General features: G+C 40.0%; 1 protein-coding gene across 3 annotated transcripts in view; it reads right to left on the bottom strand.

Annotated features, from left to right (window-relative positions):
- Positions 1-5,551: 5,551 nt before the first annotated feature.
- The window catches only part of IDE (insulin degrading enzyme), a 69,908-nt gene continuing 62,425 nt past the window's right edge, over positions 5,552-13,034 (bottom strand). For all 3 annotated transcript variants that reach the window (XM_054207210.1, XM_054207209.1, XM_054207208.1), the window contains exon 25: positions 5,552-12,160. In XM_054207210.1, the coding sequence (XP_054063185.1) occupies positions 12,065-12,160 (96 nt within the window). In that variant the 3' untranslated portion in view covers positions 5,552-12,064. The remainder of the gene's footprint in view (positions 12,161-13,034) is intronic.

The following is a 13,034-nucleotide window of genomic DNA, read 5'->3' as shown; positions in this document are numbered from 1 at the left end:
ATGCAAGTAACATCACTTCAGACTTGCATCACAGTGGTTAGTAGGCATAAGTAGGTCTAAGGCCATTCAAGCTGACAAATCTCTGACTCATCTCTTCTCCCTATTGGGGTGATACGCTTTCTGCATTAGCTGAGGTCTTTGAAATAAAAAACTGACAAAGGAAAGACAAAAGGGAATTTAACAAAATGTCATAATTAATTCAACAACATTTTAAATCACCAACTGCAATGTTATTCAATTTTGGTGAATGGGAAATTAAATAATTCAAAATATTTCAAATCTCACAGAGCAATTATTCAATTGAAAGCTCAAAAGTTCATATCAGTCTTCAGAGGGGTATATTTCTAATGGACCGGACTTCTGTCAAGCCAAGAACACGCATTATCTCTGCAATGTTCTTTCCAAGCTTACAGCTCTGAAGAGAACAATTTATTCATGTCAGATTTTATGCACTTCTTGCCAGGGTATCATTTATATCTTATTTCTCCAAACCAGAAAAAATATTTTTAGAAAGAGAGAGCAAGCAGAATAAAGCCTTTAAATACAAATCAGATGATTCAGAGTCCCTCCTCCACTTTCTATCTCCTTCAACCACATCATTGCCTTGTACTTACCCTTAAGTTAAAAAGCTGTGTGACAGAATTACAGAAAACAGGATAAGCAGTTTATCCTTTCAACGTGCAAACCAGGCATCTCTTCCAAGTAGATGTATTAGCAAGCCACCACAGCCAGGTGCAACCCAGGGATGCTCACACACAGCAGTAAGCCTGACTGGGAAAAAGGAAGTTCCCACTGCATGGCAAAGAACAGAGAAAGGGGCAGACAATCTCCATATTGCTATGTAATTCCATTCTTCATTCCCTGTGCAAACTATGTGGTTAATGAGAGTTGCCTACTGCTGCCAAAGCAACCTCTCTTCTTTTGCTCTGTAATGAAGGCTCATATTGCTCTTCTTTCCCCAGCACTCACGTGCCTGCACATATGTATGCCTACACTGAGTTCCCCCAGACTAGAAAGTCTAGAGACAAAAGGAGACTATTAGTACAAACTTTTGGAAGGCTAATGTGCGAAATCCTTTTTGTTCAAGGATAAGTAAGCCTTAAGTTACAGAGCTCTGCAAGGAAATGTTTCCTCCTCCTCCACTCCCACCTGACACAAGAAGGCTGCTACCACCACCTTTAATCAGACTGTGTTTTCAGTTAAATATAAGGTTCTTTCAATAAGAACCTTATAAATTTTAAACACCATTCTGTGTGTCCCAAAGTGAGTAACTGGAAGATTCCTTCTGTGATAGTTTGGTCATTAATGGGAAATTGCAGCAGGTCTCTCACAGTCTCAAAGTTTGAAGGAGGGAATTGAAAATTAGGTGGTAGGGAGGACTTCAGATGATTGGTGGTTCAAATGGTGGCGTTTGTGACTTGTATGAAGAATCCTCTCAAACACCTTGAAAATTTGAAGGCTGAAGCTGCTTAGTTGGGATTTGTTGAAAATGAATTTCCCAAGGGTTCTTTGTGTAAGAGCCACATTAGGAGAAGAAATGGGTCTTAGCACCTTACCGCTACCTGCAGGGCTGTATAGCTGGACCTGAAAACAGAAAGGCTGTCCTCCAGAGCTCTCAGTGACTTCCCTGCTTAGCCTATCCTACTCAAAGGCAAAAGATAAAACGTGGATTCAGCAACAGGTCTAGTGAATGATGGACAAGGAGGGTGGGGACTGAGCAGTCATTGAGAAAGACGGGCAAGAGATTGTGAGCCTTAATCTGTAACACACAGCCCAGGAGCTGCAGAAGGGTTTGGGCTGTGGGCAGCTGTGGATCACAGACTGGCTGAAGGAGGCAGGTGACAAATGGGTGAGATGAGGACTGAGACTGGCCAGGGGACAAGGATGTGGATCCAGAGATGGGGGAGGGGCTGGTCGGGAAGAAGACGTGGAGGTCTGTCACCATCAGATGCTGGCGCAGAGTGCGTTGCCTCAGCTCCTTTGCTGCTCTCCGGCACCTGGAACTGCCACTGACGTGGGCTTATCACACTGACACACACATCCTCGCTGCTGGCACATCCAGCACGTGACGGATCCCGTGGCTCTCCCCCATGAGATAACAGCTGTCTGTGTCACGAAGGTAACACATCATGAAAGCTGCTCCGCCCACCCTCCCCCTTCAGTTTCCCTTTTGTTTTTTGTTTGAACACTTGGCAATGACACCCCAAGTCTGTGCTACAAGCACTTCACTGCCAAGCCCCCCACTATGTCAAATGCTAAGAAATACCAGAATCACAGTGGCCTATGCAACCTTATCTCTGCCCTCTTTTGTGAAGGGATCTGTCCGTGACATGACCATTCACTCTTTTCCACAGCCCCCTGCGTGCCACGGTCTTTGAAATTTGCTCCAAAGGCAAAATCGCTGCTGTTTTCATGAGTTTCCCTGCAGTGCCTGCTGTTGCAGTGCCAAGCACTCCATAAGTACAACCTTCCCCAGGGCTGTGTGGGAAGCGGGCAGCGCCGGGGGTCTGCAGTGACGACAAATTTAATTATCTCACTTCTGAAGCCCGTAACCTGATATATGTAATTTTTTTTCCCTCAGAGTAACCGGCACCACATCAGTCGCATGTTCAGCGCACGGCAAAGCCGCGGCTGCACTTGCTGCTGCGAATTAACCCCATGTTAATTCACGGTCACCTCCTCACCCCCTATAAAACTAGGGCCGGCTGTAAGATAAAACGGAGCCTGTGGCCCCCCTTCGCCCGGCAGAGGCCCGGCCACAGGCCGCCATCTTGCCCCGCGTATCCCCCTCACACCTCCCGACCCCCGCCCGCCATTTTCTACCACCTCACCGAACCCCCTCATCAACCCCCAGCCGTCGCTCGCCCGCCCACCTCCGGCACATACCCGGCCCCTCTCACCGCCTTACGGTGTCTCAGCTCGGCAGCTCCTCCCCGCGGCAGCCCCGTTTCCCGCCCGCGCCGTACCGGAGGGGGGCCTGAGGCCTCAGGCCCCCCTCGGGGACGGCGCGGGGGGGCGAAACGGGGCTGCCGCTGCCGGGCCCCCTCCGGGTGAGGGCGGCAGCGAGCGGCTGAGGCGAAAAGGAAGCACCGGGCCCTTGCCGGCTCGGAAAGGGAAAAAAATAGATATCTAGAGCATTGCTGCGCTTTAGAAGTGATTTACTCTCTTAGTTCTCTTTCGGGTTTTTTTTTGGTTTGTGGTTTTTTTTTTTTGTTTGGGTTTTTTTTTTAATCCATAGACTCGTACAAACAGGATTTTCCTCAGGGGAACGACAGAAATGGTTTTCATGCATGAAGGCGAGGTGCACGGCTCTTCACATTGTGGTAGGGAATAACAGCACACGTATGGCATAGCACCAAGAACTGTAATTAGAGTGCGAAGGAAAGATACCACGTTGCGTGGTGACTCGTTTAAGCTGACACTTTTATTCTGAAGTACATGCTGTTTTCCAAGCAGTGGAAATTAAAATTTTCATTACAAAAATTAAAAATATACCTGTTTAAAAAAAACTTGACACTTTCTACAAATTTTCTTGCATAGCAAATTTTCTTTAAACTTTGAAACGCATGAGAAAACCTAAAAACAAAACAAAACAAAACAACAACCCCAAAGCAACCAAAAAAACCCCAACCAACCAACAAAAAAAACCCAACCCAAAAAAAACCCCAATTCTTCCTTTCCTGGTCTTCCCTTACCCCAACCTGGTCAAACAGTAGGAATGAGTTATTGAATGTGCATGACTGCATCATTGAACCCGAATAGTCCTCTCTGCACATTAAGCATATAATCCTACTCTTAAATGTATTACTGTAAAAATGGCACTAAAGGGTTCAATATTTACTGTCAATTAAGTCACTTCACTTGACTTTCCAGGTCAAAAAAAAAAAAAAAAAATCTCGGTAAGTGCCAGCTCTAAAGACTCAAAGGCCAAAAAATAACAATAATCAAACTTCAGGTCTTTCAGTTCCTTGCATCACCATAAATAAAACACGCACAAAAATGAGGGACTAGATGTAACTTCAAATTACATATGCATAACCATTACCTAGAGGCACAGGTAACTGGTTGGAAACAGCACTAATTAGCACACTATAAATACTGCAAAAAAGGAAATGTAATTAAACTTCCTTTCTAACAAGGTAAAGGTAGTAACATTTAATATCAAATTGAACTAAAGACCAGCTGAGTCAGGAGATTTGGTGTGATGTAGCTGCTGCTCGAGAACAGAGCCTTACCGTTTGCCCAAGGCATCCGAACTTGCACGGGGCTGAGACAGACGGGATCGCTCTCCTCTCTGGATACCTTTAGCCATTCATACTTTCAGAACCAGGAAAAAAACCATAACAAATTCAGCTTTTTATATCGAAGAGCTGCCGTTGGTCTGTGGATACTGTAAGTGCTTTCCATTCACATTACTCTACCCAAGGACCATGCACGTTGTTGCTAGTACATTTCTGGTATCACATATGAGGGCACCTCAGCATTTTCAATGAACCAGAAATTATGAACAGAATCAGTAAAATAGTTTATGCTTACCGATTGTGCTATCCCGTATAGCCTTCTCTAATCACACATACAAATCTGCACGCAGTTTTGATTTTGTGTTGCAGTCCATTTTCTGAACAATTACCTCTTCCTGAGCTGCTGGACAACCAGATACATCAGATCTTTCCACAGTTGTGGAGGGTGTATTATTTACTTAAGCTTGAGAAAAAGTGATAGATTAATTCCATTGCAAATGCATATGTTACAAATGTAGGTATACATTATCTTGGGCTTTAAGTTATCTTTTTGCTTGGATGGTATATGGCGACTCCTGGGGAATTAGCAAGGCAGCTCCTCCGGCATCTTTGTCACAGATCTCTGTCACACCATCGCTAAATTAAAGCTCACTCCAACAAGATACGAAACTATAGGACTCTCTTTATTCTATACAAGACTGAGACCCTAAATCTGGATCTCAAATGAAAGGAGGAAACATGAATGTTACAAGACTTCCAGGAGTATTAAGCCATTCCAACATTATTTAATATTATTTTAAATGACTAGTCAAAATTTATGCCAAAACCATTGTCAGATATACATATCTTATAATCTAGGGCTACCAGCCTACTACATGGCAACACATTTACTCCAGTTGTGAAACCAGCTTAAGTATTTAGTTAGAGCTTAATCTCCAAATTATCTCAACTGCCTTTTTTGGTGTGTTTAGTAGAGAATATGGAGTTAATAAAATTAGTAAGAGATTCTACTACCTTTTATTCTGTTGCTTTCAAAGCTCAAAGAGAAACTTGCGCTCTTCAGACACTGCAAGTTGTCCTGAAAATAAGGTCTTGTATTCACTCTTAATTACTCAATTCAACATGTAAAAAAGCCTCATACATATTATTAGCTATACAGTGCCACAGTTGTGCATTGGTAGTTTACAGACATAACACGACCCCTTTTCACAGGAATTTATAATTTACACACAATGACGTGACAGATAGACATAATTATCAGACAAGAAGTGCAAAATGGCATGCAACTAGTTGCTTTCAACTTATATGCGTTATCTTCCATTTCAACATTACTTTTATTAAGTGGCTCAGAGTGAGTGAGCACCCCAACGCACACTTACATTTTGTACACATTAAGCTTAATACAATCTTTTATATTTTCACATTCGTAACAACTTTAAACTAACAATTACTGACATTTAAATTCAAGGGGAAAAATCGAAACCACAAGCATTCTTTGTATATGTACTCTTCAAGTTACACAAAGCCTACAAGCTATTCCACTCTTAAATATGCCTACTGCCAGGAAAAGCCTGCATAAGGTACATTTTTATTAGATTATTCACAGCAATAAAATCATATTGTGCATACAACAGCAGATCAGTCTCCTGCTGCGCTTGAGTAGCACCTGTTTTCAGATTATTTCTGAAGTAGTTCTACTTGCTTATATATCCCACTTTGCTGACTTCAGCAGCAACCCACTGTGGCTCGCCAGGCTAAGACACACTGTGGATGCCATCTTTACATCATTTTATGGATAAAGCTTGCCACGATTAGAACGTAAATTCTAATCACAGAAGAAATATCCTAGAACACGCATGCAGCCCACACCCGGAGCATGCCCGTGCTGAACGGACATCAATGACACTTGGCTGATGTGACAATGGGAGTATCTGCTCATCTCACCTTGGCCAGAGACGTGACACAATGCGAGATGAACAGCGGAGATCTCTGCCTTTGAAGATGACACAAAGAGTATTTGAACTAAACAATCAGCTTGTGGAGATGCCAGATCCAGTTATACATACAGATTCCTGTGTTCCTAAAACACGCTTAATGCTGCGGAATTGTCACAATTACTTTCTCTTACTACAATTTTATCTGGAAATGAGTATTAATCAAATCTATGAACAGGAGAATTATCTGCACAGATTTTTTTCACATTCCTGAAGCTTCACCCTCAACAGATACATGTCAGTGAGTGATACTGGTATCTCACATTTGAAACACAGAACGTTACTTACAGTAAGTAGTCATAAGAAACACTTTTTTTCCCCCCCTGGGACTACAGAAGGCTTGGAATCCACAAGTCTTAGCAGGCTAAAACTTACTGTAATGACAAAAAAATGAAGTAGGGAAATGTTCAACTCTTTGACAGCTTACTGACTCCACAGCAGTGATGGGCACTAACCTGTTGTGACCTTCCCTGGCTTTTACACACATGCGCAAATAATCATTTGGATTGAAACCTGTCCTGCTAAACTTTCTTCATTCCTAATCAAGTTGGAAAGTTTGAAAAATACCAAGTGAACCATTTTTGAGCACCACTGCTGTGAAATGTTTACATATTTCTGGTGTTTTAAACCAGTTCCAACATTGCCTTATCACTTGAATACTATTCAGCAAATGTTTAAGACCGCTATTCACTAAACAACATTCAAAATTTAGATCTTCAAAGCCCAGGCTCAGCTTTCACTAAGATTTGTATACAGCCACATTTTCTACATCCAATATCCCAGAATACCATTTTTGCGCCTGCTCTGAAATGACTCAGCCTTAACCATGTAAAATGCATCAGTATTGATCTCCTACATCTCCCTGGACTTCACAGCAGGTCATCTTTATCTCTCCCATCACAGGAGTTCATCCTTTACAACAGACTTTATATAAACCACGTTCTTCTATGCCACAACTCAGTGGGTAGTGCAAGTTACCAAAAAAATCACCTTCATTTCCATCTTCTATTAGAATTTTCTCTAGCCTATTTTTTCCACTTCCCAGGAGATTAGTAACATAGGTTGAGGACCTCCTCCTTCCCTTCTGTTGAAGCTGCTCTAACTTTGGAGAGTAAGCGTTCAGCACCAGAATATGTGCATGTATGTATGAGCCCACGTGTACCACGGGACACCCATTTCTGTGTACAGGTGGAAGGGAGGGCTAGAAGGGGGTCCCGAGTTCCAGCTGCTGCTCCAGTGAACAGTTTACATATCTTTGGCAGTCACTAGGAAAAGTACCATGATTCCTTGCTCCCCTTCTTGAAAGGGAAGCTGAGCAGGCAGTGAAAAGCTGAAATGGAAATCTGAAGCAGAAGGAAGCACAGCTAACACACAGTAAGGTGGTGGCACATCCTCAGAAAGGTGCAGGATTTAAACTTGGATGCCTCTCACTTGAGTCTCCCACTGGCTAAGCCTAGTCACTTCCTCACTCGGTGCAACAGTAACCTGAAGTCCACTGGGAGCTGTGTATCTCCCTTCGTCCATTGCACAGTCAAGAAATTTAATTCAGAATTTTGTGTTGCAGGACTGAAGAGGGAGTCCTAGAAGTTAACAGCAGCAAAAGCTCAGCAGCATCGTGTCTACATCCTTTAATGCTGCACTTTTAGTCAACAACCTTGGGGTGGCTTAGAAATATTAATTTAAGAATCCATAAATATTTTCAACCTTAGATTCTGTTTAGATGCGTGAGTTCAAATAAGTTGGTTTAATTGTGACGTTTCCCATTCTGCTGGGCCTTTGGCCTTACACACACTTTCTTCCTTTGAATTGCAATTCAGATTTCACATACTATTGGCATTATATTCCGCCAACAGCACATACTATAACTTACACATACGTTCTTTGAATGCTAAGTAGACTTTAAAATGTTTCAAATAAAAGCCTTTCAGCAGAATCTACGTAGGGCAGGCTTGCTTCTGAAATTACACGCAAGGTAAGAAAGGTGCCCGAGTTTCTGATCTCTTCTTCCTTTAAAATAGCACAGAGGTGCCTTGTATTGTGCGACATGCAGCAACAACATTAAAAACTGACTTGAAAACAAAGTATTTCAGATTTGGATTTGAATATCAAATCAGATACCAGCTCAAAGGAAGGACCCAGGCATCATTGTAGACAACCTTATCAGTTCAGTGGTCAGCTATTGAAGAAATATGGAAAAAACATATGAAGAACAGTGTAGAAAGTATCAATCTTTCACTTTCCAGCGGACCCATAGCAAAAGCATACTAACCAGTTAAATGGTAGAGAGAAGGCAGAGTAAAATTCTGCTGACCTGGTGTTAAAACGAGCTAGAAAATAATAAACGAAGTTAAAAAGGTGCGTAATGCCTTCTCCGCACTTTATGATTACACTGTGGAACACATGATCAATGTGTTCACACCCAAGCTTAAACAATATTCTGACAACAGTAATAGTCAAAGTAAATTTGGACAGCTTGATTTTTCACAAAAGACAGTAATGCCAATGAGTCGAGATTTACACCAATCCCTAACGATTGGGAGTGGAGAAAGAATGCCCTGACCTTGGGGACAGATAACTTCCCAGGTGGGTTGCAGGCATTTTATGTCTCCACTGAGAGTACCAACCACTCTTCCCCACGCCAGAGGCAAAACCTGTCTCTTTTAACGTTGCTAACTGTCACGTATTACTTCAAGGAGCCCCATTAGAACAGCAGAAGTGCCTGCTGACTTGTATCTTCGTGCTATCAGAATTGACACTATTTACTGTTCCAACAATCACACTTACTCCTAACCGTTCAAAATGTTAATCTTTTGGTGTGCATGAAACAAAGAAAACGACCAGGGAAAGCAATTTCCCAAAAGCAAGACTGTAAAGCTGAACTTGGCATAATTCAGTCCAGCTGCAGCGATGCTCTGAATTTATAATTTCAGACTGGATAATTAAAATCCTGTCTTGTGCAAGTATTTCTACCTTTATATTAGCAAGTTTTCATACACTCAGAGAGCAACAGAGGTGGATCTACCTACAAGATGTGGGATGCCACATGGGGAAGTTCTCTGAAACTTGCCTAGAAGTGACTGGGAACACTTCTCCAACAATGCTATTCAGCCTACCTACTCCAAGCAACTGGAGAGCAGAAAATCGCAACTCATGTATAATAAAAAACATGCACAGACTGATAGATGTAACATTACCAGTATGCAAAAAATTAAAATAAAACAAATTAAGAACTCCAAGCATTAAATTCAGATTGTTTATTGTAAACAGAATAACTCTAGCACTCTGTCATACTGGCTGTGTCACATGCACCCAATTCCACATCAACTGCTTAAAATAGCACTTGCAAAAATTACAGTTATGTAATAATAATTTATGATTTCTTACATAAACTAATTAACAAGCACTAAAATTGAATTACAGTGTATTCTAGGTAGTTTTTTATTGCTTGTAGACACTGCAGCTTTGGATCCATTAAAATGAACCCAATTAGTATGCCTGAGTTTATCAAAATTTACTGCTATATCAAACTCAGAAACTGTAAAATGCTGGAGAACACTTAAAAGCAATTAAGAGTTGCTGGAAAACTACATGGGTTTCTGCATCCAGCCACAGAACTTTGAAATTCTACTTTTTCTTCCCCTCTGGAAAACATGATTTGTGACCTTGTGTTAAATACACTGCTATTCCAATTTATTTATATAATTTGTTAAAATTAGAGTTGATAGTACTTCCATGAATATATATATATATATTTATTTTTACACACAATAGAAGCCATTTCATTTTATTCACCGTAGGAGTGGTATGTTTAAATACTAAATCCCAAAATATATATTTTTATAGTATGTTGTCAAAACTATTAATATATATAATACAAGTACTTTTACTGAAGGAAAACTATAAACAAAAGCAAAATGCAAGAGCGTAAAAAGCCCATTTTATGTCAAGGATCCATGAAAAATGTGGTGAACAGCGACACCTTTACTGTTTTTGCTTATATTATGTTTAATTTTTTCTTCCTCAGGCTACGAAAAAATGCTAGTGCCCTTCCTTGGCAACAGGTTACATCACAAGCTATCATCAAATTTATTAAAAAGATGTTGAAACATGTACTGTTAACCTTTAAACAACTTTTAAATACACTGCGTTTATTCAATTAGAAGAGACTCTCAGATAAACATAACTTAAGGCCCTTACCCTGTCAAGCATTCATTCAATTTGGCTTCAGAGCCAGTGTAAGAAAGAACATTGATTCAATGACAAGAGCAGCCCTATTGCATATATCAGGATTCTGACGTATGACAACATGTGTCACATCAGGGTCTTGGTTTCACGTTCTTTTAATAAGAAGCAAACTCTCAGTAACACCCCTGATGAGCAGAATTCATATCTTCAGTGCTTTGCATACTCCATCCTGTCTGAGTAATTACAATCAATTTTATGCATTAAACAGGTAGGAGAACTCAGTAAGATGTTCCCTTACCTTTTTCTGTTTGAGGGCTATCCCAAGCATGAGATCACTCTGCCGAAGTCAGTAAAACCTGAAGATTAGACACCCTCTATTCTTTTACCATGTTACTTAATTATGGAATATACATACATACTAGTATTTCAGCATAAATCTTGGATCCTTCTGGTTTTGCACAGCCTTCTTAAAAGAAGTAGGAACAAACATTTTGTGATGTAACCTGAACCACACCCTGCGCTAACGCAGTTCTGCACACCCAGTACTGAGTTGTCCCAAACGCCTTCCTGAAGGACAAGAAGGACCCGCACTGATGTACCAGAACAGTGACGGATCTGATTCGTTATAGGGCCCATATTTGACATTCACCTGATCTTGAGTCAAGAACTGCCATGTGCTTAAAGTTATTTGCACTAGTAGTTTGCTGGACTGAGACCTAACAACAAATGAAGCAAAACAGACTGAGTTCTTCATCAGTACATGCACAACTGAAAACAAAAAATGACACCAAATAAAGCATTTTATATACCAAATGGAAACAATTCACAGTAACACTGAAAAACGGAACAGGATGAGGATGTTGACAGTATCAAGAGACTGGGACAACACTTTTCATAACAAAAATAAGATGCACTATTAAAGTGTTTCCAGCATTTTACTAGTTTTAATACAAAACGTCCCCGAATTTGTATAGAAAGATTAAAATCATGCCCACATCTTCAATTATTCTCATTAAGACAATTCTCTCACTTACTACTGTGTTGTCAAATTTCCTTCCCCCCCCCCGCCACTGGTCTTCATAAAACTTAAATAGAAAATATGTTGGTTGCATTAAGGATCAATTAAAAAAGTATCATTCAACATGTCACTTCAAAAAAATGTGAAAGTCTCTATTTTTAAGAAAAATTGTTGACCCCATCCCAAAAAGGACCTACTGTTCTCATCCCCTCCAGCCCCCAATAACATAATTATTGGGATACTAAATGGTGTTTTTCAGGAGTAACAACGGTATTTCAAGCAATTTTATTTGCTCTGGAGGGTTATTTTATCAAAATGAAAATTTGAAGGGATGTACTATTTTAAAAATATACTGCATCTACAAGTTTTTTTATTATTATTGTTTCAGTTGATTTTGGTTTTCAACAGGTTGTCTGTAATATAAATGACACATGACCACAACTGATTTTTATATACTCTCTATCCCTAACACACAGCTAATGTCAAATGAACCAAGAAGGAATTCGGGACTTTCATAACGGACAGAACCATTTATCCTAACGATCTTTAATAATTTTGTTCATCATGAAGTCCCCTGAAACCATGTCAGTACTGAACATTTGCATTTCTTCATCCATTGGGGTTCTTCACAGTTTTGCAGCCATGAAATTGATATGTGGTTTCACCAGTGGAAAAAGTGGCAGACTGCGCTTGAATTCTGTCATATTTTCAATCACACTTGGCTGCAAAGAAGCGTACGCAAGAAAAAGTCCGCTCAATACCTTTGAAGTGACAATTTACCCACTTTTTCACTTTTGCTACAGCTACATATAAACACATCTTCCTCCCTCTTTTCTATAATATTAGTGATTCACATTTCATGATTACAGGATCACCCAAAATATAGTGTAATTTCTTAGGAAATAAATGGTTTCATATTTTTTCTAGATAATTGAAAACAGCAGCTATAATGCAGTAATTGCATTACTAATAATGGCAGGAACCTCACTAAATGCAGAGCTTGTCTTTTCATTTACAAATTCTAGTTCAGAACATCCCACCCATCCTTTGAATATCAGAGGTAAGATCATAAAAACAATAGCAATTCAATGAGATATTCTTTTTAATTGCAGTAACAAAGTAACTCTTTCAGATTTAGTCACAATGCCTAATATATCTACATATAATTCATACAGAAGTTTCCACCCACAGTGACTTTGTCACCTATAAGGACTGAGTAAGAATATAATAATAATAAGAATATAATAATATTTTAGGCTCTAAGACAATGACCAGACAGTAGGTTTTGTTGGTGGCGGTTTGGCGTTGCTTTTTTTTTTTTTAAAAACAAAGGTGATAAATTTGTCGATGCATATGCATCTTTCTCTTGACACTTCATACATCTGATCATATACAATCAGTGTTTTCAGACAATAACAATCTGTATTTTACTCCATAGTGTAGATACTCAGTAGAGTTAACTACTATTATTAGATTTCATTTCAATGGAACAGAAGGAACAAAGGTAACAGGACAGACTGTTAAAAAGAAAAAAAAAAAAAAAAAAAAAAATCGGGAAAAATCCCTGTTGTTATCAAGGATAACAATACATGTGGA

This window comes from Rissa tridactyla, chromosome 6, assembly GCF_028500815.1.
Source record: "Rissa tridactyla isolate bRisTri1 chromosome 6, bRisTri1.patW.cur.20221130, whole genome shotgun sequence".
Lineage (NCBI taxonomy): Eukaryota > Metazoa > Chordata > Aves > Charadriiformes > Laridae > Rissa > Rissa tridactyla.
This window is presented reverse-complemented; position numbering and strand designations above follow the sequence as displayed.